The 25,341-nt window shown below is 46.1% G+C and overlaps 1 protein-coding gene across 1 annotated transcript in view; it reads left to right on the top strand.

Moving 5' to 3' along the window:
* The first annotated feature begins 11,528 nt into the window (after window positions 1-11,528).
* Window positions 11,529-25,341, top strand: part of HK2 (hexokinase 2) — a 63,639-nt gene continuing 49,826 nt past the window's right edge. The window contains exon 1 of the mRNA XM_039240129.1: window positions 11,529-12,062. Coding sequence (XP_039096060.1) covers window positions 12,000-12,062 — 63 coding nt within the window. The 5' untranslated portion in view covers window positions 11,529-11,999. The remainder of the gene's footprint in view (window positions 12,063-25,341) is intronic.

Here is a 25,341-nt window from a genome sequence, read left to right as displayed (position 1 = left end):
AAGTGGGGAATTGTATCAGTCAGCATACAATAGGCTATCCTGTTTCAACAGATAACCCCAAATCTAAGCTGCCTAAAACTACAAAGGTTATTTCTTGCTTATACTACTTGTCCATTACAGGTTGATGTGGATTCCGCTCCATGCCATCCTCATTTAGGGATCCACGATGATGGAGGCTGTGTCTCTGTGGTTCCATGATAGCCAAAGCTCAATTTCTGTGTGTGTGCACTTGCTGGAGTTTTCATTGACCAAAGCAAGTCGCATGACCACATCTAAATTTAAAGGGACAGGATTGTGCAAGCCCATCCTACCATGGACTTAGAGGGAGAACTAGAAATATTTGGTGGCTAGAACTAATGATTACCACAGGCAGTGACTAACTTACAGGGATGTGACCCACAGGGTGAATTAACCTGACTTTAAGTTTCAGAAGAGAACTCTAGGATAGTTGTGTTGGCATGCAGAGCTGCTGTCATCCATTGGAGGGTGGCTGAGCCCCGATGACACCAGAAGCTGTGCCTATTCTATGGGCATGAGTTAGTGCTCAAGATATTTCCAGAGACTTAGTAATCAGAAATCTACACAGATATATACAGTTCTCAGGATGGCATGTCAACCCTGTTCTTTGCGCTAAAAAGTTGATCTTTGTAATTAATGGTTTTGTGTTCAGGCCAAAGAGATATTGGAAAAATAACTGTCTCAGCAAAAAACAAAGAACAGGGGTATATTGTTCTTCTGGGTATTTTAGCTGATACTTTAATCTTGACTCCTTGAACTCCCATGTCTCCTTGAGATACCAACCAGTGTTGCGAATGGGAGCAACGAACCTCATATTTTCCCTGACTTCTAAAAACCATCTGAAAAGATTTAGAGAAGCCCATTGAGAACGGGTTCTTTGATTGACCAGTGACCAAGTGTCCTGTGGCCATTTTGAGTGCCTAGCCTTTTAGTTCTGCAGAAACATGCATAATAAGTCAAGAATGTTAGGGGTACAAGGGAGTGGGTGAAAAGGGTGAAGAAAGTCAAAAGGTACAGACTTCCAGTTATAAAGTAAATATCATGAGGATGTAATAAACAGCATGGTGAAATAGTTAATAATAATGTATTGTATTTTGAAAGTTGCTGAGTAGATGTTAAAACTTCTCATCACAAGGGAAGGAAGAAGTTGTGTTTGGCAGTGGATGTTAACTAAACTTACTGTGGTGATAATTTTTTTTTGGCAATATACACAAATATTGAATCATTATGTCGTGCACCTGAAACTAATGTAATGTTTTATTTAGACTATATCTCAATAAAAAATTTAAAAAAAGAATGTTAGCCTCCTTGGGTTCTAGGACTATAGATCCATACAATCTATTGTGATTAGACCACTGATTTCTAAATTCTCCATCTGGATTACTCTGCAGGAAATTGATGCTTGACCCCAATGCCTATGAAGCAGCAATGTAGGGAAGATTGTTAGCTGCCTGGCATTCTTTCTTCTCCCTAAAAAAACCCTGATAATTGTTTGTGGGCCATCAAATGACTAAGGAAAGGTGACCCTGTTCTCAGCTCTAGGGTTGGGCCCTGATTTGTCTCAGCCAGGCTGTCTCAGTGTTGACACTACTGACATTTGAGCCTGGTAATTCTTTGTTGGGAGGGCTGTTGTGTGTGTTATAGGATGTCAAGCAGCATTTCTGCCAGTGGCACCCTGACTAGTTGACATAAGCAAAAGTGTCTCCATACCTTGTCAAATGTCTCCTGGGAGAAAAAACCATTCCTAGTTGAGAACCACTGTTGTGAGCTGACCATGATAATCCTATTCCTCTTTCTAGATAACTAGTTTAAGAATGGGTATGTGAAGAGGCACCTGGATGGCTCATTTGGTTAAGCATCTGACTCTTGGTTTCAGCTCCCACATGATCTTGGTTTGTGGGATTGAGCCCCATGTTGGGCTCTGTGCTGACAGCACGGAGCCTGCTTGAGATTCTCTCTCTCCCTCTGCCCCTCCCCTGCTTATGCTCTCTCTCTCTCTCTCTCTCAAATAAATAAACTTAAAAAAATAAAGAATGGGCATGTGACAATTTGGCTAATGAGATTAGGGGGACGGAAAACTGCTGGGGGTGATGGGTTGAGGAAATGTTTTATTCCTCACAAAAAAGACCCAAAAAGAGACAGTTCCTTTCTCTTTCTCTGGATCTTATAGTTTGTGGCTGAAACCTGGACATTTTTGTAGCCATCTTACTGTCAGCATGAAGATAAAGCCAACTCAGGGAGTAAGGCAGAGCCAAAAGATTCTTAGAGGCTCTGTACAGCCAGAGCCCTGATGCACCCAGCAAGGAACCCAGTCCACCACTGGGGTGGCTTTTCATTTGAAACAACAAATCTGTTGTTGTTGGAGCCAGAGTGTTCTGTTCCTTGCACCTGAAACCATCCAACTGACACAGAGAGAGGCAGGGCCCTCAACCATTCCTGCTGAGACAAGGGCTCTCTTAGAAGTACTATACTTCCCATCACTGAAGTGACAGGAGGTTAGGGGTTTAATTGGGTTTTGGAAAGTTGATAAAAAGAAAACTGAGTTCATATTATCTGGACGAGAAAATGAGGCAGCTACAAAGATAAGGACCAGAAACCACTGTGCTAGGTACAAAGATTAGAGAAGTAAGTGCAAGAAGATAGTGCTTAGTAGGTGGAGGAGTCAGATTCAGATGCAAAACTGATACAAGTTCAGGGGATGACCCCAGCACTGAGACTAAAATACCCAGAGTCACGCTGAAGCCATGGGTTTTTCCACTGGCTGCACGTTGGAATCACCTGGGGAGTTAAAAAAAAAATACTGATGCCTTGGTGCTGCCTCCAGACATCCTGATATTATCTGGCTGGGGTATGGCCTGGGCATTATTTTTTTTTTAACTTAAAATTTTTAATATTTTGGTGGGTTCAGGTATCTCACCCCATGTCATTTTTACTCTATTGTTTTGACTTTGATGCAGGCTGGTTGGGTCTGAGGACCCAGAGTGGGGTCTCACGGGAGAAGCCAAGGGGGTCCTTGGCCTCATGCAGAATAGAAATCAAACTGAAGCCAAGAGGAAGTGAGAGCAGAGTTTGTTGAACACATAGAGAGACCTGATACAGACAGAGTATCCAGGAGACTCAGAAAGGAGAGTGAGTCTCATCTCTGCTTTGGGTCTGGGGTTTTTATTGAGGATTGTGGTCCAGTTTGTGTGTCTTCTCAGACATCCAGGGACATAGACGAGTATTTAGGTGTCCTTCACAAGTCACTTATGCTCTGGATCCAGGGGTCTTGGTGATTCAGTGGTCTAGGAAAACATTCCTGACAACTCTGCCTGGTTGCTCCTTAGATGTTATTTATTGTGCTGGAAGCCTCCAAAGAAATCATTAACTCTTTGACCTTTACAAGGAGGACATACATTACCTGTGTCATAAGGTATGTGTAAGGCAGGGGTGCAGGTCCTAGGAAGAACAGAATCAGGAAAAGGAGGAAAAAAAGCAGTTTTTCATGAGGTCCCTTTATTTTATTTTTTTAAAGTTTACTTATTTATTGAGATAGAGAGAGAGAGAAAATTCCAAGCAGGCTCTACACTGTCAGTGTACAGCCTAATGCAGGGCATCATGACCCGAGCCAAGATCAAGAGTAGGACATCCAACCAGCTGAGCCACCCAGGTGCCCTTCATGGGATTAGTTTCTCTGTCTCACCCACATTTACACCAGTAGATTCTTTTCTTAATTTCATCCCCCCCCCCCTTTTTTTTTTGTGAATAGGTAATACTTGTACCTGGTCCAGATGACTACACAATATAGTCTTCTCCCATGCTTGTCTTCCGGTTACTCAGTTCCTCTACCTAGAGGATATTTAGAACTCAACACAAGTGATGTTTATTTTATTTTCTATTCCTTTTTATCTGAAAGGACTTTGTATGAATACTTTTCTACATCTTACATTTTGACATAACTGTGTCTTACAGATTATTCCATTTTATTATTTTATTAAAATTTTTTTTTAATGTTTAATGTTTATTTTTGAGACAGAGAGAGACAGTATATGAGCAGGGGAGGGGCAGAGAGAAAGGGAGACACAGAATCGGAAGCAGGCTCCAGGCTCTGAGCTGTTAGTGCAGAGCCTGACATGGAGCTCAAACTCAACCACGAGATCATGACCTGAGCCAAAGTCGGACACTCAACTGACTGAGCCACCCAAGTGCCCCTGGATTATTCCATGTTAATACTTGGAGAGTGTCTTTTTCTTTTTTTAACATGCAGCCAAGTTATTCCATTATCTGGATGTCCTTTAATCTGCTTAACCAGTCTTCAAATGATAGGATTTAAGTTGGTCCCAGGCTTGCTTTGACAAATGATGCCCCAGTGAATAATCTTACACAGCATGTGTAGATATAGTTGTAAGAAAAATGGGCTCTCAGGGCCAATGGGCAGGTGTATTTGTAGTTGGAGGTGTCAAGCAGACCTTATGGAGGCTGTTTTTCAATAATAATTGATTGTGCTGGGCAAAAGAGCATCTCTTTCCCCATGGTAAGGTGTATTATTATTATTTGATTTTTGCCAAGCTGATGGGTGAAAAATGGTCTATAAGTGTATTTTAGCTGTGCATTCTCACCATTTGGAGTGATGCTAATACTTTTTTTCATATATCAAATAACCATGTATTCCGTTCCTGTGAACTCTCTGTTTATACCCTTTACCCAAGGGTTTTTTAAAAAAATTTATTTCTTTTTCTTATTAATTTAAAGAAGCTCTTTATATAGTAGAAAAATGAACCTTTTGTATCCGATATGTATTTTTGTCTTGGTTGTCTTTTGACTTAATAGATAATCTTTTATAGGTCTTTTTTCTTACGACATTTAGATTTTTAGTCTTTCTCAGAAAGAACTTCACTACTCTGACATTAAAAAAGCAAATGAACAGGCTTCTTCCTGTGGTTTTCAAAATTTGGGAGGATAGCTTTGTTTATGTTTCCATATGAATGCTTAAATCAGCCTGTTTATTTTTTTAAAATCCATGATTTTCAGTTGGATCACATTTAAAGGCTACAGGTTTACCTAAGAGGAATTGAAATCCAGGGAAGCAACATTAAACCTCTCTACCTGTTCTAGGCATCCTGAATTCCTTGTACTTTTGTACTTTTAAATCCTAGACTTTTTGTCTTTTTGTTTGCTGTTATAATGGAAGAAAAGTTGCCATTGACATCTGTTGATTTTTTATCTGGCATTAGGATTTGTACAAGCTCTCCAGATGATTCCAATAGAGTGGATATGTAAGGGCAGGAAGAGTAGATGCAGGGAGGGCCATTAGCTGTAACCCAGGAAAGCATACTTTGTCACTGACATTGTTTAGAATGGCTAGCCCATGGTGATAATAAAAGCCCAGACTGGCTAAAGGTTTATTATTATTATTATTTATACATTCTCTATAGGAAGGTACCCCTTGTTGTCTGTCCCTAGGGCCAACCGACCCCACCCCTCAGCACACCACTCTTCCAGAGAGCAACCAAGGGTGAGAATCACTGTTTTAGAGTCTTTCTTGTCCCTACCCCTCACATTTAGTTATCTCTCATGTTCTCTTTGAACTTCCTTTTACTTTTCTCACGTCTTTCACTTTCCCAGCTTTTTGCCATAAATTGCCTAGAGGCCTTCAGTATCTTTCCCCAGGACTCTGGTTTCACTCCTCACCATCTGTCCTCCATGTTGCTTCTAGCCCAGGTGTTTTAACTTTGCCTGCCAGTGTGATTCTAATATTTCCCTTTTTGTTGAACCCTACCTGCCCAACTGTCCTCCTGCCATTCACCACTGAGATTAGCTCTTTAGACCAGAGCGCTACATACCATTTGGAACAAATCAGTCTCTCCCATTTCCCAGAGACTCTGCATTCACTATTTTTGACGTCTGGAATTTTTAAAAATGTTTGTCTATTTATTTAAAATTTATTTATTTTGAGAGAGAGAGAAAGAGAGGGAGAGAGAGAGAGAGAGAGAGAGGAGGAGTGGAGGGGCAGAGAGAGAGGGAGAGAGAGAATCCTAAGCAGGCTCTGCACGGTCTGTGCAGAGCCTGATGTGGGACACAAACTCATAAAACATGAGATCATGACCTGAGCCAAAGTTGGATGCTTAACCAACTGGGCCACCCAGGCACCCCTGGAATTTTTTTTAAATCACTGAACTCTTCCTGCATAAAAGACTTGACTATTATGAGTGATGTGTTTAAGAAACTAGTATTCGGGATCTACTATGTATCAGGTTCTGAACTAGAGTCTTTGCATATTCTATCTCTTGATTTCCATTTTGCATATAATGAAACTGGGGCTCTGAAAGGCCCAAGGCCACACACTGTTGCCATGCAAGCTTCAGCTTATCACTGTGCTCTTCTCAGGCAAACTGTTGGGGGATATATAGCACTATGGCTCTCAAGATGAGAGCATCAGACTCCATAGCCCTCATGTTTTGGATGGCACTGAAGGGGGGTCTCCTGGCAATATTTCCCAGTAACCTTTCCCTTATTTGCTGGGACATGGAATACATCTGTGGGCAGGCACTGAGTTACAGAATGTGTATGGAGAGGGTGAATCATCCAGCACGTGTCAATTTATTTATAGTTGTTTTCTTGGTGTCATTTGGCCTACTACCTATTTTCTTTCTAGTTTAACTCCCATTCAGTATAGATGTCCTGTTTTTTTAATTGTTTTGACATATTTTGTACTTTTAGGAAGCCAATTTGTCTAAGGGCTCTCTAAACTCTACTATGTGGCGTATTCAGTGACTGCTGGGTGTGACAGATGTTTACCAAGCTTTGGGCCTATCCAGCCCTTTTCTCAAAGTTAAGATTCCTGACCCCCAGAGCTGCTTCCCCAGCTTCCCTTGCAGCTAGGGCATGGGCATGTGGCTCAAGCTCTGACAACCAGCTGTAAGATGTCAGCTTGGATGCAACTACCATAAAGGAGGTGCTGTGCAGAATTCCTTCTAGCAAGGATGCTGAGGGACAGACATTCAGTTGTCAAAGGTGGCTGTGGCCTGTCCTGGCTAATCCTGTGCCCAGCATCAGGGGTGTGGGCAGAGATGCCTGAAACCAGTGGCCAGAGCAAGAGCATTTCCACTAGCAGAGTCTGATGATATAACTTGGGCATCACTCTTGAACGACAAAAGCCTGATTCTCTGGCCCTCCAGAAGATCCTCAATTAAATATTTTTCTGCTTAAACTATCTTGAATAGTTTCTTTTTGCAAATCTGACTGTATCCTATACATAATCTCATCACTTATAACTTGCTGCAAACTTGATAAATCCTAATTAGAAAAAGAAGTATTTGGGAGATAGAGGTCTTTTGACAAAGTGGTCTCTTCTCAGGATGGCCCCCTAAAGGCTGATGGCCAGGCTCAGGTCAGTCCTATGTGAGGCCAGAACCAGTCTGGTATAAAAGCTGACTTTTGTATCCATCATACCATCCTTGGCTGACTCTGGCCTGCAGCTCTGTCTCTTCCTCCTCTGAAATTCCATTACATAGAAACACATACATGTTTAGCTCTCAGTGAACTACTTTTCTGTTCTCCAATAATTATTTTATGTGTTGGTTTTATATCTCTGATTAAAAATCCCTCAGGGGCAAGAAACACATCTTGTGTTTCTTTTATATTTTTTACAGCATTGAACAGACAGTCCTGAACATCGTAAGGGTTAGCTTAATAACTATTTGCTGATTGATTTCTCTCTTGGAGCTGTGGGGTGTAAATTACATGAGTGTCTTGTTATTCTAAAATGTCTGTGAGTGTGTGTGTGTGTGTGTGTGTGTGTGTGCGCGCGTGTGTGTGTGAGAGAGAGAGAGAGAAAGAGAGAGAAGGGGACAGAAAGAGAGGGAGAGAGAAAGAGAAAAGGAGAGAGAGAGAGGGGGAGAGAGAGAGATCTGAGAGTCAATAAATCATAAACTCCAGGCGTAGAGTTTGTAGCCAGAAGTCAAAAACACAAGTCTTAGCCTTGTAAGCAACCTACCTTTAGTCTGTCATATATAAATTGGGGCTTATAACACTACCTGCTGCTATAACTATCTCCAGGGGTTGTGGGCTTCAGAAGAGGTGGTTTGTAATAAGGCACCCTGTGATTATTATCTGGTCCACAGGAAGTGGGACCAGAGAGGGGAGTTGAGAAGAGGCTCTAAAGTTAGTGTATAGAGAAGCGATCAGAGCTGACATGACCCACTGGGTTTGGTCCCACTTGCCTGGGGCCAACAGGTTTTATAACAGTGGACTATTGGTTTCCAAGTATTTCTAGGTAGCAGGCATCCTCCTTTTTATCCTCCACTCCTAGCCAAAGGCATTAATTCTACTTCAGACTTTAAAACATCTAAACCTGTAGCCTGATACCTTGTATCACTCCCACCTTGGTTCAGGCTCTGGTCCTACCTTACAGCTTAGGCCTCTTTCTGCCTCTGGTCTCTAGCCTCCTCCCCCACAGCCCCCATATGGAGGGCAGTTATTGACCTAAAAAAGCAAATCTGATCACATCACTTGTCTAAGAAGCTCTGTTGGATGTCTAAACCTATATATATGGTATTTCTATATCTAAAGAGGAAAGCCCAGTTAGGAGGCTGTTTCAGTCAGGTGAGAGATGCTGGGTGTGTGAACTAGAAAGATCTAGAGGTAGAAAAGATTAGACAAATAAACACATAAAACTATAAACTCTCTCTCTGTGTATGCATGTGTGTATTGGTATATAAAATATGAACAATAGTTATTTCTTTAAAAAACTTTTTAATGTTTTGTTTATTTCTGAGAGAGAGAGAGAGAGAGAGAGAGCGAGAGCGAGCAGGGAAGGGACAGAGAGAGAAGGAGACACAGAATCCAAAGCAGGCTCCAGGCTCTGAGCTGTCAGCACAGAGTCTGACGCGGGGCTGGAACCCATGAACCATGAGATCATGACCTGAGCTGAAGTTGGACACTTAACCGACTGAGCCACCCAGGTGCCCCGAACAATAGTTATTTCTAAAAGTTCTCCTATTCATTTAGATATTCAACATATTTATTGTGTGCCCACTGTGTTCTGGGCACCATTCTAGACACTGCAGATATGAAGGAACAACACAGATACAGATCTTGCCTTCTTATAGCTTACTCCTAGCTAGGAAAGAAAGAACACACAGAAAATCAATAGAAAATCCATCAGGGCCATGTGAGAGTGATTAGGGGAACCATTTGAGATAAACTGGTCAGGAGAAAGTCCTCTGAAGAGGTGCTATTTAAACTGAACCTCAGTGAGGAGCAAGAGTCAGCTAAACACAGATCTGGAGAAGAATATTCCAGATAGAAGAAAAAGAAAGAGTAGAGGCCCTTGGATGGGAAAGAGTTTGTCACTTTTGAGGACAACATACCCGTGTGAATTCCAAGCAGTGTACTGGGGAAAGTAGTGTGGAATGGAGTAAAAAGGGAGCCAGGGGCTATATCGTATCATTGGATTTTTAATTTTATTCTAGGGTTAGAAACCATTAGATGGCTTTGAGCCAGGAAGGGAGAGACACAGAATGGCTTACCTTTTAAACAGGTCACTCTGGTCCCTGAGTAAGAAGATTGTGTAGGGGTCAGGATGGAGGCAGGCATAACTGGAAGCAGGGACAAAGTTGGCTGATGTAGTATTGGCTGTGGCCGAGTTGTTGATGGCTTGGCTGGGAGGTATCCAAGGACATGGAGAGAAGTGGTCAATTACAGGGTTTATTTTATGGGTCAAACTGACTGCTTGCTGATGGACTGACTGGATATGAGGGTGAGTGTCAGGAAGGAATTAAGGATGACTTAGGGTGGATGGTGATGTCATTTGCTGAGACAACTGGAAAAGGAGTAGATTGGGGAGAAAAGTTGCATTTGGCTTTGGACATGTTAAGTATGAGATGTAAGTCATTCAGTGGAGGTAACAAATGGTCGTTGGAGAAATGTCTGGAGCTCCTGGAGAGGTCCTTGCTATAGACTTACATCTGTGAGTTACCAGCGTGTAGACAATATAACAGTCATGAGACTGGGAGGGATTACTCCAGGAGAGAGCATAACCAGATCAGAGGTGGAGGACAGCTCTGGAATTTTCCAGCATTCACCAGTAGAGAAAACAGGGTCTGAGGAGCTGGAGGGACACCAGGAGGGTGGAGCTTCCTGAGCTCCCACAGAGGGAGGTGTGTCCAGATATCTGGAGGATGCGGTCAACTATGCACAGGTATCACAGGAAGTGCAGTAAGACAAGGGTAGAAATGAGATAAGAACACCGGATTTGGCAACATGTAGGTCATTATGATGACTGTGACAAAAGCAGTTTGGGACCTAGGCCTGACTGGAGTATAAGGAAGGAGAGGTGTGAATGTATAGTTGGCAAGGGTACATAGCTTTCAAGAAGTTCTGCTGAGAGGTTGGGGATCATGGATGTTTTTGTTATTTCTGTCTCTATATTCCAGCCATGAACACTTATGACATACATAATACTATAATAATATATACTTTGCAGATAGCACCCCACTGTTTATGAGAGAAGGAGAAACTCCTCAATACAACACGGAAGCCTTCATCTCCCCTACCCTGCTACGTCTCCAACTCCAGGCTCACTATTCTCCACCAGCACCAATCTCCTGTCTGCAGCAGTCTATATTTCGTTCTTGCCAGCTGCCGCAGTGTATATAAACCCATTTTGGGGCCAGGCATTAGCTGGGGCTGGGCCTCCCACTCCTCACAGCATCCGTAAGCCCACCCCATCCCACCCCACACACGGCCAGGATCCTTCGGTTACACACATATCACCCACCCAGTTTCACCCATGCGTTCGCCCCACAGCTGTAGATAAAGCTCCTTTCCTGCCTTCTCCTTCCCCAGGCTCTTAAAGAGGTAGAATAGGAAACTAGGGAAGAGAATTGGACCTCAAAGTCTGTCAGATGTGGGTTCCCCTCTGCATCTGACACTTACTAGCTGTGTGACTTTGGGCAAGTGTCTTAACGGCCCGTGCCTCAGTCTCCTCATCTGTAAAAAGAGGTGAATAAAATCCACACCCTATTCGTTTTTGCGATGCCTGAGCCGCAGCTACGGTGCCTCAATTTGCTTCAGCGTTGCGCCCTGTTGTGCCACAACAGGTGAGGACTGAGATGCTTCAGAAATGTGACCCGGCAACGGGGGCCCCTCACATGACCCCGAGATACCAGACGGTATCTCTCTCCCCATACAAGGCACGTGCGGGTCGGGTGACCCGTCTTTCCAGTCGTCCCACACTCTGGGTCTGGGATCACGCGCCCCCCACCCATAGCTGAGCCTGACGCGGCGGTGGCTCATGCGCCTTTCCGCCCCAGCTTCTAGCCACGGACCACACGTCCCATCTCTGCCGCCCGGCCCCGCCCCCTGCCCGGGGCGCGCCCCTCCAGTTTGCCGGCTCGGGTGTCGGAGGGGCCGCGCCCGCGGGCCGCAGGCACGGATTGGCTGCGCCTCGGCGGCGGGCGGCCCGTGGGCGCACACACCCTCCCCGTGCAGCCAATGGGCGTGCGCGCGTCACTGACCCGGAGGCCCGCGAGCCGGCAGCCCCTCAATAAGCCACATTGTTGCACGAAACTCCAGAGCAGAAGTCCCGAGTCGCCGCTAGCGCCTCCGTGTCATCAAGCAGAGAAGATCCGTGGGCAAGAGCAGCACGCGTGTTGAGCCGGAGAGGTCCGCTCGCCCAAGTGAGGCCGGACTGAGATTCTTCCCAAGTTGAGCCTTGGCGATTCTGTGGTGAAGTTATCGCCTTGGCGGTGGGGCCACCCGACACGTCGCAGGAGTGATTTTTGGGGGCCTTCTGGGAATTCGTACTCCCAAAACCTGTTTCTGGGGACCCTAGACTCTCCTGCCAGGCGTGCCATCGTCTTGCTTTAGTGCCACCCGGACTTATTGCTCCCGGCCGGGCCGCCAAGCCCGGATACAAAGCGGTCGGACCGCGCTGCCCTCCTCCCCCGCACGCGCTCCAGCCTCGGTTTCCCAACTCTGCACCGACGGGCCGCAGCAGGATGATCGCCTCACATCTGCTCGCCTACTTCTTCACGGAGCTCAACCATGACCAAGTGCAGAAGGTAGGCAGGAGCGTGCAGGGGCTGCTGGCTCGCTTCTGACAAAGTTGTGCGGTCCCCAGCCGGCCGGGACTCTCTTCCTTGACCCTGCGGGGGCCGCTACCTCCCCATTCGGGTCCGTGAACGCGGAAAAAGTCAGGGCTGCCGGGAAACTCCAGGGCGCGGGGAGCCACGTCCGCTAGGCACCGGCAAGCGTGTGCGCGCGTGCGAGGCGCCTGGGCTCGCGCCCCGCGCGGCTCTCTGCCTTCCGCCCAGCGCGCGCTCGCGCTTTTTTTTTTTTTTTTTCCCGCTGGAGGGGCGGGTCACCCAGCACGTAGTCTGAGACTGCCGAGCCCACGTGGGAGGAGCCCCCCTTTGGACGCCGGAGTTCCGGCGAGAGCACGTGTGGAGACTCTTGGCTGAGGCGGGGGAGGCTCCTCTGCCACGTGGGACTGCCGGGGGGCTCCCGCGCCGAACGAGCGAGTTTGGGGACGTGCCGTTCCCCTCGGCGTTCCTCATGGCCTCGCGGAGGTGGGCTTGGGGAGAGGCTCACCCCGAGGGCGCTGGGACCGGGGCCGAGAAACTCCGCGCGCCGCACCCCCTCCCCGGAACTGAGGCGCCCGGAACTGAGGCCCAGCGAGGGGCTTACGTCCCCCACAGATCGGCCTCGGTATCGCCCGGCCTTGAGTGGCCGGGGCCCGCGTCCAAGTAGGGGGCTAACTTTGGTAGATACTTTTGGTGCTTCTAAAACTTGCTCCAGGAGGATTCCGCCCCCCCACCCCGTCCTTTTTATGAAAAGTTTTCGCTATGTAAACGAGTTTATTCCTGCCTTAGGCTTCGACAGGTCTGCCTACCTAGCTCCTCTCTACCTAGCCGATTCTTTCTCTATCTCTCTCTCTCTCCCCCCCTTTCCTCCCTCTCCCTCCCCGCCTCCTCTCTCTCTCTCTCTCTCTATCCCTCCCCCCTCTCTCTCCCCCCCCGGGTCATTTCCATAAGAAAGAACTTCTGGCCCCGCCGGGACCTAGCTCTAGGTGCCTCGGGGTATGGGGTGGGGGTGGGGCCCGCCCGAGGCGCAATCCCTTTAGGGAGAATTGAGTTTCTGAAATCCTCGGGGGATTTCTGGATTGGCACCTGACCGTGCCCCTCAGCTAGGACTTGAGAGGGGATGGGCTGAGGAGGGGGTGGGGGTGTCCAGACCTGTGAGGCAATGACAGCGTTGCTCAATTGCATACTTAAAGCTTCTGTGTCTTAGAGGGAACACATTTTTGGTAGAATGTCTTGACATTAAAGTTCGGTGCGGCGACCTGCTCTTACTCCCATTCTGGGGATTCTGAGAGCAAAGGAGAGAATGGTGGGCTACCATTTTGATGTTTTCAGAGCGGCGACACATGAACCCCCAAGTAAAACGGCCATACTTAGCCTCAGACTGGAGTAGGAAGCAGCTGGAGGCTGGGTTAGTCGAGTTTTACTCAGCTTATAAACGGCTCTTGCTCTCTCATTCCTAGGATGTAGCTCTGCTCTGCACTTTAATTCAGTTTATTTAAGAATGTGTCTGTGAGCCGGCAGGATCTTGGCAACTTCTCTCAGCTTCTCTGCCCAAGAAGTGAGTTAACCCTTGGGGAAGACTCATCCCTTGGCAAATTCTAAAGCAGGAAGCTGGAGGATTATTAATCCGGGGGAGGTCTTCTCAGATGCGTCAATATCAGTCCACGACATTTTAATTCTTTTACGAATTGTCTCTCTCCTACTCCAGAGGAAGGAGGCTAAGACCTGAACTGTCTGGAATGAATTGGGGTTCGTGTCTTTGGTCCCAGAGTCGAGAGAGAGAGAGAGAGAGAGAGAGAATTAGCCAGGGTATCTGGAAATGTGTTCTAATCTCTGTTTTGTGGTTTATTAACCACAGGACCTGAGCAAGTCACTTTGCCTCTTTGGCCTGTTGATTTCTTCTTGTGTCTTAAGCAGGCTCCATGTTCTGTGTGAAGACTGACATCATGACCTGAGCCAAAATTGAGTTGGAAGCTTAATTGACTGAGCCATCCAGATGCCCCAGGTTTCTCTTGGTAAAAGGGGAATGACAACAGTGGTCCTGTCCACTTTATAGAGTTGTGATGATTAAGCACAGTAATGTGGAAATGTCTCTCTTGTAGCCTACTCTTACCTAGACTCACAGCTTCCTTTATTCCTGTAAGTGTATGGGGGAAGACTGGAAGTCAGGCCCTTCATTTACCAGGTGTCAGAACCTGGGGCTTGGCCCCAGGCTTTAGGTGAGCAAAGCTGTTTGATTCCAGCTGCAATTAGATACGAAGTAGGAAGAAAATCAGAGAGAATTTTTTTTTTTTTTTTTACAAATAGTTTATGGTCAAATTAGTTTCCACATAACACTCAGTGCTCATCCCCACAAGTGCCCTCCTCCATGCCCATCCCTCCTCCCCCCCACATCCATCAGTCCTCAGTTTTTGTCAGCATTCAAGAGTCTCTCATGGTTTGCCCAGAGAGAATATTTTGGAAACATCTTTTCAAGTTGCTGCTACAGGGATGAATTAGGAAAGAAGGATGAATCTTCTTTAGTTTAATTGTAGAGGCTTTTGAAAAGTTCTTGATTTGGACTCTTCCGAAATCTCCATTATCTTACATATTCTGGGTTGTAGTCTGAGGCATGGAAAACATAGATTCACTTGCCCAGAAATGGCACCACCTCCTTTCCCCCAACTTGTGTCCTGATGGACAAGCCCAATGTTTTGTACCATTAGGAAGAAAGTAAGCGTCATTTGCTCACTTTTGCTGATTAATGCTTTGAAACTCAAGAGCAAACACTTATAGCATCTACTGTGTACCAGGCACTGGTTTAAGCTCTTTACATTTGTTAGCCTATTAACATTCATAACAACCTCATGAAGTAGATGCAATTATTATCAGCATTCCTGTTTTACTGGTAAGGAATGAAGGCACAGTAACTTGTACAGGGTCACTAGCTGTTTTGTAAGAGCTGGGAATTAAAGCCATGCAGTTGGGCTCTAGAGCCCCAGGCTCTTGACCACATTCACCTGCTTCTGGGAACATAGTGGGCTCCATCCTAGCCTGTGTCTGTGTTCACTCTTGGATGCTGGCACCACCCTCACTTAGCATGCCCAGAAATGCAACTGGCTCTTCTCTTGGCTGCACTAATGGCACCCGTACCCTCTGGCTATTCTGGCTGGGAGCTTTGGACTCATTTCATTGACTTTCCTTTCTGATGGCTACACATTTGTCAACCAGTGTCTGGCTTACTTTAGAGGCCTCCTAGGGTTTCTCTGTTGCCACTCTTTCTAGAGCCAGACTGGAACATTTCAGAAGCCTTTTAACACTGCATGCTGAATGCCCCCTGACTCCTTCATATTCTCTACCTTTACTCCCCAAGGACTTGCTTTGCCATTCCTTTGAATGCCACGCTCTTCACACTAGGTGCTTTTGCCTTACCATGGCATTTTTATCATCCCACTATGTGTCAGAGTTGGTAGTTTTTGGTTCCAGTTCCTTCCTCAGGACAGGGAGAACCTGGCTGTTCACCTCTGTACTCACAGTTTCTGGCGACTGATTCTCATTCTCAGTGAATGTGAGGATGAGGGAGGGTACCTTCCTGGAGACAGCAGCTCAGCAAGGGCTGTGGGAAGGGGAGGAGGGTGAGAGGCAGATTGGGAGTGGCTAGTTCCAGATTGAAGGTATGGGGGGTGGGGGACATTAAGAGAGAAGAAAGGTAGTGGGTTCTTCCTTCATCAAGGTGAAGGTTGATCCTGAGGACAAAGGGTGGGGGCCAGGGGACACGGAGAGAAAGGGAGAGGGTAAGGGTGTTTCCTGTCTTCCAGCAGTCAAGGCTTTATGCCCTGTCAGTGAAGAGATAGAGGATTCTGTCTATTAATTGATTTATAATTAATATTCAAGATACAGGCTTTTTGCCACTTGGGAATGAGAACAGTTTTAACCATAGACGTGAAATGAAGTGTGCATGCCTGCCTTTAGCTATTGGCCACATTGTTTTAACATGCACAGACGGGTGACATATTTTCACTCCAACTATGGAATATAGATAGCTCACTTGAGCTCCATTCTGTTTGAGTGAGGGGTGGCTTTCAACTCTGGACTTAAGAGAGGGGAGAATATCTTGGAAGCAGAAAATTCAGCAGAGCCCCAAGATAGACAAGAGTTTTAATATTTTCTGAGAACTTATTGTGTGTACCAGGCCCTGTGGCTCCTACATGGGAAACTGAAACTAAGACCCCTTTCAGTTGTCTGGTGAAATAAGGCAGCAGTCCAGAGAGGCTGCCTTACCAAGGGGTGAGGAGTTAGAGACCTCAAGGGAACTTTGATGGGTTTGCCTTGAGCATCTACTATGTGCCATTAATCTTCAGATAAGGGGTTAAAGCACCAGGAATAGAGTACTAATCACAACCTTACTGAGATTAGTTTTGGCTGAGTTAACTGACATTGACAGGTACAGTTTTGCATTTGTTCAACTCATATGAAATACTTAGCCTCCTAATACTGTCCCTTCCCTGCTCAGGAGCAGTTGATGGTGGTAGGAGTATTTTGTTAACTTTTGCTAATCATCCTTTTTTTTTTTTTTTTTTTTTGTATCGCCAAATTTCTATTTCAGAGAGCTCAGGGAAGCACTTTTCTTTACCATTGAATTAATTAACATTCCCTCTGAGGCTCCTCGGATAAAGCCAACTTTTTTTTTTTTTAACATCACTTTTCAGAGTTGAACTTCTCTAGCACTGTGAGGAGTGTGAGGGCAGTTAGGGGCCCTTTTCCAAGGGGAATCAAAACAACACAAACCGCAACAGTTTTCTCAAAATCTGGCAACCCAAGTAAGGAGATCTGATGTACTGAAATACTTCATGAACCCCAGAAAACTGGCTTCCTTTGTTCAGATACTTCTTTAAAAGACGACTCTGGATAATGGGTTCCTCATTATCATTGTTGAGTTTTGCAGTCAGCAAGTTTGGTTTGTTTTCCAACACTGTGTGTTGTCTGTTTTTCCCTTTCCAAAACAGTGGGGGGTGGGAGGTTGAGCAGATCAGATCCCAGAGTTCATTGGCTGAGTCTTAATATCACACACCATGGATCACAGGCTGAGCTTTCTTGTGCTGGAGTGGCTGTTTCTGCTTGCTTCTCAAGCAGGCCTTTCAACTGCAGCGCTCTTGGCATTTTGGGCCATGCGATCTTTTGTGAGGGGCGATCCCAACCTATAATAAAGAGCAAAGATTCTCACTGTCACCAAGTTGACAGGGGCAAAGCTTGTATTCTATTTGTTTGTTTGTTTAGTTTTGTTTTTGTTACTACTTCTTTTGAACCATAGTTTTCAGCTGTTGGTGATTTTGCCCCCCAGTGGACTTTGGTAATGTTTGGAGATTTGTCTGTCTCAGGTTAGGGTGCCTGAGGATGCGTTACTGCCTCTAGTAGGTAGAAGCATGGGAGATACTCAATCCTACAACACACTTGACAGCCCCCTTGCAACAAAGGTTTTTTGGCCCCAGATATCTGTAGGTTGAGAAGCTGTGTTAGAAGAACATAGTTCATCCCCTCCTTCAGTTTTATAGTGCATTGTTCATGGTCATAGAGTACTTAATAGCACCTGTAACTAAGACCTTGGCTGTCAGCTCTCAGGGTGCCAGGATATGGGACAGTCATGGTAGGACGTGGTCTTTTAGAAAAATTGAATTTGAGATGAAGTCTGCAGACCATGGCCAGTCAGCAGATGTCCATGACCCCTGGCTAATGGGCAGGTTACCTGGGTTACTGTTTTGCTGTCTTCAACCAGGAGAATGTGGGTAAAGGACTCCAGGAAGCCACTGAGAAGAGTCTGCTCAGTTATCCATTGGAGAATCTCACCCTGGTTGTTGCTGGGATTTCCATGGAGGCCAGGTATCCATCAGGCTTCTGAACAAAGCAGGCAGATAAGCTGGTAGAACATGAGCTGAGGAGCTACGATAGCTGGGGCAGAGGAGAGAGGTTAGTGATACCCACCAAGGGCCAGTCCAGCAGTCATATTGGGAGAGGCTGTATGGTGAATGATAGAGCCAGTCTCCTTGGGTTTAGTCCTGGCTTATGTAACTAGCTTTGTGAACTTGGGCCTGTTAATTTAACCTTTGTAGGGCTCGGTTTCTTCCTCTTGTAAAATGGAGAGTTTGGGGATTAACACCTTAATAAGGTTATTGTAGGGATTAAAGAGAGTTAATATATAGGAAGGTCTCAGAGCTGTGCATGACACATAGTCAGTTCTTCATGTGTTAAATATTAGTACATAGAGAACTATATGCATATGGTACTACACTCCTAGATATCCTACTGTGCTATCATCTGGGCAGGAGCAAAAGTGGCCTTGCTTCTTTTTTCCCCGAGGGCTTTTAGGGCCTTTGGATTCTGGAACATGGATGCTTTCTGTCTGATGTAGGGTTGGAGTAGAAGATAGGGAGGGCAGCAGGGTAGAAAGTTCCTAAAGCTGCGGACTAAGGAAGCATCCTCACTGCCGTCTCTGCCATCTAAAACTGTGTCTTTCATTGGCCTAGGAGAACCATCCTTAAGTTCTTTGTCTAACTTGCCTTCCTCTGGGAAGTAGCATCTCCACTGGGGGGATCTCGGGGATTCCGTGGCCACTGGTGTACCACACCTTGAAGCATCCTCCGTTGAAGGCATGACTGATCACAGCAGCAGTTCCACCCTTTTCACTGTAGAAACCTAGTCCCCTCCTCTTCAGTCCCTCCCCCAAAGGACAGAGGCTCCCAGGGCAGTTGCTGAGGCCACTTATGCTGCAGTTGGCTAATGAGATGCTTGTTTACCCTTCCTTAATCTGCCCCAGACTCTGGCTTCCCACTGGGGAAGCTGCTTGGGGTGGGTGATGCCCAGGGCTGTTGGGTCATGTTAGGCTTTGGTCCCACGGATCCCAGGAGTTTCGCTGAAAGGAACCATCATTCCCACATTATTTTGGCACATCGGGTAGAGGGTCTGTGACCATCTTGGATCTCAGCAGAGAGCTCTTTGCCCCTCATAGAGCTCTGGGCAAAGTCTCTGGGCTGTCTAGCGTGGCCTTTCCTGATACTTGGGTACCCAGGGCTCTTTCTTGACAAAAGCCCAAGGCAACCTTCTTTGTGGAACCCACATTTTCCTTCCCCCATCCCTGTATAGGCTGTGTCTTGTCCAAACCTAGTTGGGAGTCTTGGCCTTGTTGCCCTGAAATGCTGCTCTCTTTCAGAGGTGGCCATGCTTTTTGCACTTTTGTCTATGGGTCTCTAAGTATTCCCTTGATGTTCCTTCCTAGGAGGGACGTTGGTCAAAACTTAGCTTGGAGTTAACCAATAGAGTGAGTCAGGGCTGAGACTCTGGCCCTTGGTGCCCACCCATCCAGCCTTCCTGCCTCTTCTCACCCTTAGCTCAGTGGCTCTACCCTGGAGGCGGTTCATGTTCTTGAAAGACCTTATTCCCAGACTCTTCCTTCTGGCATCTTCGTATTGTCTGATAAAGGAGTTAAGCCAGATAAGCCATCAGGGTTAAATGAGGGCATATGAACCTGCCACTTTTCCTTTTTCCCATTTGAGACACTTCCTCCTCCTCCTTCTTCCCAAATTTTCCTGTCTCAACCCCTTCCGGTGCAGCCTTCTAGCCATGTCTGATCAGTTCCTCCATCAATACCTAAAGTTCTTAAAATCACAAACATTACTAAGTGCGGGGCTCTGTCTGTGCACTCACAGTCAGGCCATCCTCAAGTAGCCCTCCGGGTAGACATTATTACCTGTTGTTCAGATAAAGACAGCAAGGCACAGAAAGGGACAGTACCTTGTTCAAGGGCCAGCCAGAATTCAAATCCAGGCAACCTGACCCCAGAGTCCAGACCCTTAAGCCGAGCCTGGGGCTGCCTGGGACAACTGGACATGGTAACTGGTGTTTCAGTTTCATGGGGCTGTGAGTCAGGTGTCAGTTGGGAAGGGACCTTTGGATCATCTAGTTCCAGTTCTTCATTTTATAGATGAGGAAACCAGGTGCTGTGTACTGAGTAACTGGCCCAGGTTTATATAGGACAAGACCCAGAGCAGGAACCCAGTCTCTTGGTCCCCATTTCCCTTTTGGCACCAGTTGTGCAGCATGAGCTTTTCTCATCCGTCTTGCGTGGGCTCCTCAAGAACACAGGCAGGATTTGCCTTGTGGCGTGTACCTAGAGTAACCCTATAATTTATTGTCCAAACTGGGCCACTTTTGAGGTAAAAGGGCACGCTGTTAATACTCATGCTGCTACCTCAGTGTAAACTGAGCTCGTTCCAGACTAACTGGACATCTGGTTGCCCTGCCTGTGGTGGGTGTGATTGTGGGGTGGGCGGGCAGACCGGGAAGCTCTGGGGCAGGACCTGGTACGCAGGGACTGATCTACAGGGGTTCAGTGCAGCGGGTGGACACTTGGCAGCAGGCAGGAGTAGGTAGTTCAGATGCCCCTTTGGGGCAAGAGGCTTAGGGGTAGACTTGGGTCCCTGGTGTGGGGCTGTCCAGGGAAGGCAGAGTCTTAACACTTTGGGGACCTGGGGGACTGACCACGCGGCCAGGTAGTGGGAGAGGAAACCATGCTGCTGCTAGGGTCATGTGCCGTCAGGGCTCAGGTGAAAAACAGGGTCAGGCTCTGAGCCCCTGGGCATTCTGGAACGGCCAGCCCTCCGCTTCGGCCAGGTTACTCTCCCACCGCTTCGGCACACCGTAGCCCCCGGTGTGTGACCGTGATATATGACTTGAGCACCTACTATATCTCAGTATTGAGAAAGCTGTTGCATCACAAAGGTGAAGCTGGGAACATGTAGTGGATGCCCTTAGTCCTCTGGGACCAATGAGGGCAGAAAGACACAAGGTGTCAAAAGTGTGTTGGCAGCTCGGAATTTGGGGAGGGGCCGTTTGTGCCGGGCCCTGAAAGCCAAATGGGAGTTTGTTAGTCCAGAGAAGGGGAACATTCTAGGTGTGGGGTCAACATATATACCTTTGTAACCTTTTTGAGACACTACTTAGAATTCTGTTGATGTGTGCATGATTTAAATGATCGTAAATCTATATTTTATTAGTAGGCAGTGAAGGAAACTGCCTACTATCTGCCCTAACTTTCAGTTTGTAATTACTTGCTGACATATTTGCCTCCCACCTAATAGACTGAGCCCCTTCCGGCAAAAACTGGGGTCTCCTTTCCCCTGGTGTCCTCAGTCCCTGGCACACTCCATTTAGCGCTCGATTAATGTGTGTAAATGAACTGTGCCAGGGTCATGTACATCTGGGACATATTATCACGGTGCTGCCCAACAGCTGGAACAGAATGTCTGAGGACAGGAGGGTCCCAAGACCCGTGTCCCAAATGCCCATCTCCTGGACCCCTGACGGGTGCTATTGCCTGAGGTCTGTCTGTCTGTAACTCCAGGCAGCTGAGGCAAGAACTGGAAGAACAGGAACCCCTGTGACTCACAGGGGTGCAACAGGATCCTGGAGGAGTGGCCTATAAGCCTCTAGGTCAGCTTTACACTTAGCCTGGCGCCCCAGGCGTGTGAGTGCCTGGTGCGTCAGCTGGAATCTCCCTGAGGTGGCATGGTGGCCCCAGCGAGATTCTGCCTTGTCCCATCCTGAAGAAAGTGTTTTGGCAGATCTGTTACTTTTGATTCGCTGCCTTTCAGAGGAAGGAGGCTTCAAGAGTCCAGGATCTGCTGTGTCTTTGCCTCCTTAGTTTACCTTTTTTTCTTTTCCTTTTTTTCTTTTTATCAGAAACATCTGGCCTTGGGTTGGCAACATTACAGGATAAACTTGCTGCTCTTTGCACAGCCTTGGTCCTCCCAGGAGAAGTCTGTGAAGGCATTATTATTAATGAGGTCACTGACAGTAGTTACCTGGCTTTCCCAGGATGGGCACACCTGTGCCCTAGGTTAGGGCACTCAGCTGACCACCGGATGTTGTAGGGCCTTCCAGGGACTTGGTCTGCGGTTTGGGAAAGCTTCTCCAAGCCTTGGCTTCCTTGTCAAAGATTTGAGGTAACACTGGCAAAGGAATAATGCAAAAATAAATTCTTTTGAAACTAAGTTGCAAGCCTGTGTCAGCGTGTAGAGTTGCTGGAACTGCTGTTTGTGGCTGCATTTAGATTATGGCTTTCCCTTCTGGTTTGATCTCTTAAAGACTTATTTGATCTTCCTGGGCCCTCTGACCATGAGTAGTGGGTAGACCAGGGCCTGGTCAGGGCCTTGCCCTTTTTTCCTCCTGTATTTTAAAATTGAAGTATAATATACACAGGAAACTGAAGACACTAGGTAACCACCACCCAGATACAGTAACAGATCATCACCAGTAGTAGGTGTAATCACTGTCCCACCTTTTGTCAGGGTAGATCTGTTTCTGTACTTCATATAAATGGACTCACAATGTATATCCCTTTTAGTGTCTGGCTTCTTTCACCCAACTTTATTTATTTATTTATTTTTTATTACAAATTTAAAAAAAATGCTTATTTATTTTTGAGAGAGAGAGAGAAAGCAAGAGAGAGAGCAGGGCAGGAGCAGAGAGAGGGAGGCACAATCCGAAGCAGGCTCCAGGCTCTGAGCTGTCAGCACAGAGCCTGATGTGGGCCTGAACCCGCAAACTGAGAGATCATGACTTGAGCTAAAGTTGGACGCTTAACTGACTGAGCCACCGAGGCGCCCCTCTTTCGCCCAACATTGTATTATGAGATTCATCTATGTATGTTGCTATATGCGCTGGTAGGTGGTGTTTTGTTTTTTTTTTTTTTTTTTTTTTTAATTTAAATCCAAGTTAGTTAACATAAAGTGTGATAATGATTTCGGGAATAGAATTTAGTGAAATTCGTCGCCTACATATAACACCCAGTGGGTAGGTGGTAGTTCTTAATTGCTGTATAGTATCCCTTTTCCTGCACCCCCAGCCCTGTTTCAACCATATGAATGAAAGCAGATGAGACCAGTCAGAGCCCTTCAAGAAGGTGCGGCCTTACTGAAATTTCTTTTGAGGAAGCTAAGTTGGAGCCTTGGAGCCTTTGCTTAATATCTGTATCAATGACCTGATTATATCTTTGGGACAAGAACATGAGCGCTAGGAAAGTTGAAATTCAGTCAGTTGGTCTGCTTGGGGTCTGGAAGAGGCTAAAGAATAGCAATCAGCTGCTGTTCATCTAGTACCTCCTGGAGCCTGGGGGAAGAATGTCCAGCATGGCTTCCAGGTGGTCCTGATGCTTACATGCTGGTGGAGTCGCTTTCTTGTCCAATTTGTTCATCTGAATTCACTTTTGTTGAAGAGGATGTGTCCTATAGAGATAGCTGATGAGATTTGCTTGATCATTATTATTTATTTTTTCCACTTACTAAAAGGATTAGGTGATCTAGTTCAGCTTTCAGTAAAAAGGATAGGCAAGGGTGTCTACCAAGAAACATAGACTAGGGATAGTTCACTGGAGTGGAGAGCAGAGCTCTGAGCTTCCTGGCAGTCTAGGCAAAAAGGATAGCTGTCCTTGAGGCGGTTGTTTTAATTTCACTGGCCTGTAGCAGGAAGCAGTGACTCTGGGCAGCCAGACTTTCTCCTGGCACCAAACACTATAGAAACGTAACTGGTCGGTAAACAACACAGCAACTTTACACAGTGGGGTGACCTTCATGATCCTTCCTTCCCATTATCCGATGACTAAAAGTGGTAGGTTTAAATCATACTAATGTAAAGACATTGTAGTAGGGAGTTAATGTAATACTCACAATGAGGTGAATAGCTTTCTGGTCCTAGGATTCATAATGTTTCCAATATCTTGGCCCATACCTTCTGAGCCTTTTCACACAATATCCTTACTCTCCAGGTCAACATCTATCCACTGACATGTATGCTGGATATAAATGTTCTTTGCCCAGAACAGTCTCCCCTGCATGCCAGTCTCACAGGCCACTTACAGCTGTGACACTTCTGAGGCTGCCTTGCATTGTGCTCCCTTTGTTATCTATTGGGATCTGTCCCTCTATTTGTTTCAGAGACATTCATTGGGTCTATGATAGGATTTGAGTTCTGTGCTCTCTTATAAAGTCCTAGAGAACAGGAATCTTGAGTTCTTTAAAAAATTATTTTTGTTTATGTATACACACACACGTATATATATGTGTATATTTATATATGTGTATATATAATGTACAATTCAATGGCATTAAGTACATTCATATTTCTGTACAACCGTCATTACTATCCATTTCCAGAATTGATTTCTTTTAATTATTTTTTAATGTTTATTTTACTTTTGTGAAAGAGAGAGAGAGAGAATTCATGGGCTGGGGAGGAGCAGAGAGAGAGGAAGACACAGAATTCAAAGCAGGCTCCAGGCTCAGAGCTGTCAGCACAGAGCCTGACATGGGGCTCTAACTCATGAACCGTGAGATCATGACCTGAGCCGAAGTTGGACACTTAACCGACTGAGCCACCCAGGTGCCCCAAGAATTGATTTCTTTTAAAATCATGTTCCTGTACACTGTAGTGCTTTGCATATAATTGGCTTTCAATATAGGCTATACAGTGGGAGAAGCTGGGGTTGAAGCAACGGTCAGAGTTCTGGTGTTGAATGATACAAATCTTATAGATACAGATGTTGAAATTTAAGGTTTCTTCCATACTTCCCTTTGAAACCTCTTAAGGTATTCAAGGTAGGATTTGTAATACTTTATGTCATCAACTGTCAAAATTAGAATATTGTTGTCTTCTGGATCTAAATAGTTTGGTCAGGACTGTTTTCCCACTGGGATAAGACAGGGTGGCTTTAGGATCTAGGCAGTGGCCACCAGCCATTCAATTGGAATTGGCCCGCAGGATGACAGGGGCCCTTGTAGACCAGCAGCAGGATTGTCATTTATATTGTTTTTGACAACAGAAGAAGGTGTCTGGGTGATCCAGATTGTGGTCTCAGATGTATGACCTTGGTCAAGTCTGCCCTCTGGCCTCAGTTTTTCTGACATCCCTTTTTTGCTCCAGGCTTTTCCATTCAGGGCTTCCCCATACCTGACCGGGGCTGTGTCTGCTCCACCCAGGACACTGCACAGTTCTTGGTGGATCCTCTGTGAGGGTGACCTGCTCTTTCCATTCTCTGCATCATTGCTGTGACATAATTTCCCTTCCTTTTGGTGCTAGTCTGGAGGAAAATGTGGACACTGAAGGAGACAGGCTTCTCATTTAGGGTGTTATCTCATTTCATAAAGAATGTGTTCATTTCTCTTTAGAACCTCTCCTGCTTCTACTCACAATCCTCTAGAGGAAACAGGGACTGGTGTGTGAGCGGAAAAAA

Source organism: Hyaena hyaena, unplaced genomic scaffold (genome assembly GCF_003009895.1).
Source record: "Hyaena hyaena isolate Hyena2069 unplaced genomic scaffold, ASM300989v1 scaffold_168, whole genome shotgun sequence".
In the NCBI taxonomy this organism is placed as follows: Eukaryota; Metazoa; Chordata; class Mammalia; order Carnivora; family Hyaenidae; genus Hyaena; species Hyaena hyaena.
This window is presented reverse-complemented; position numbering and strand designations above follow the sequence as displayed.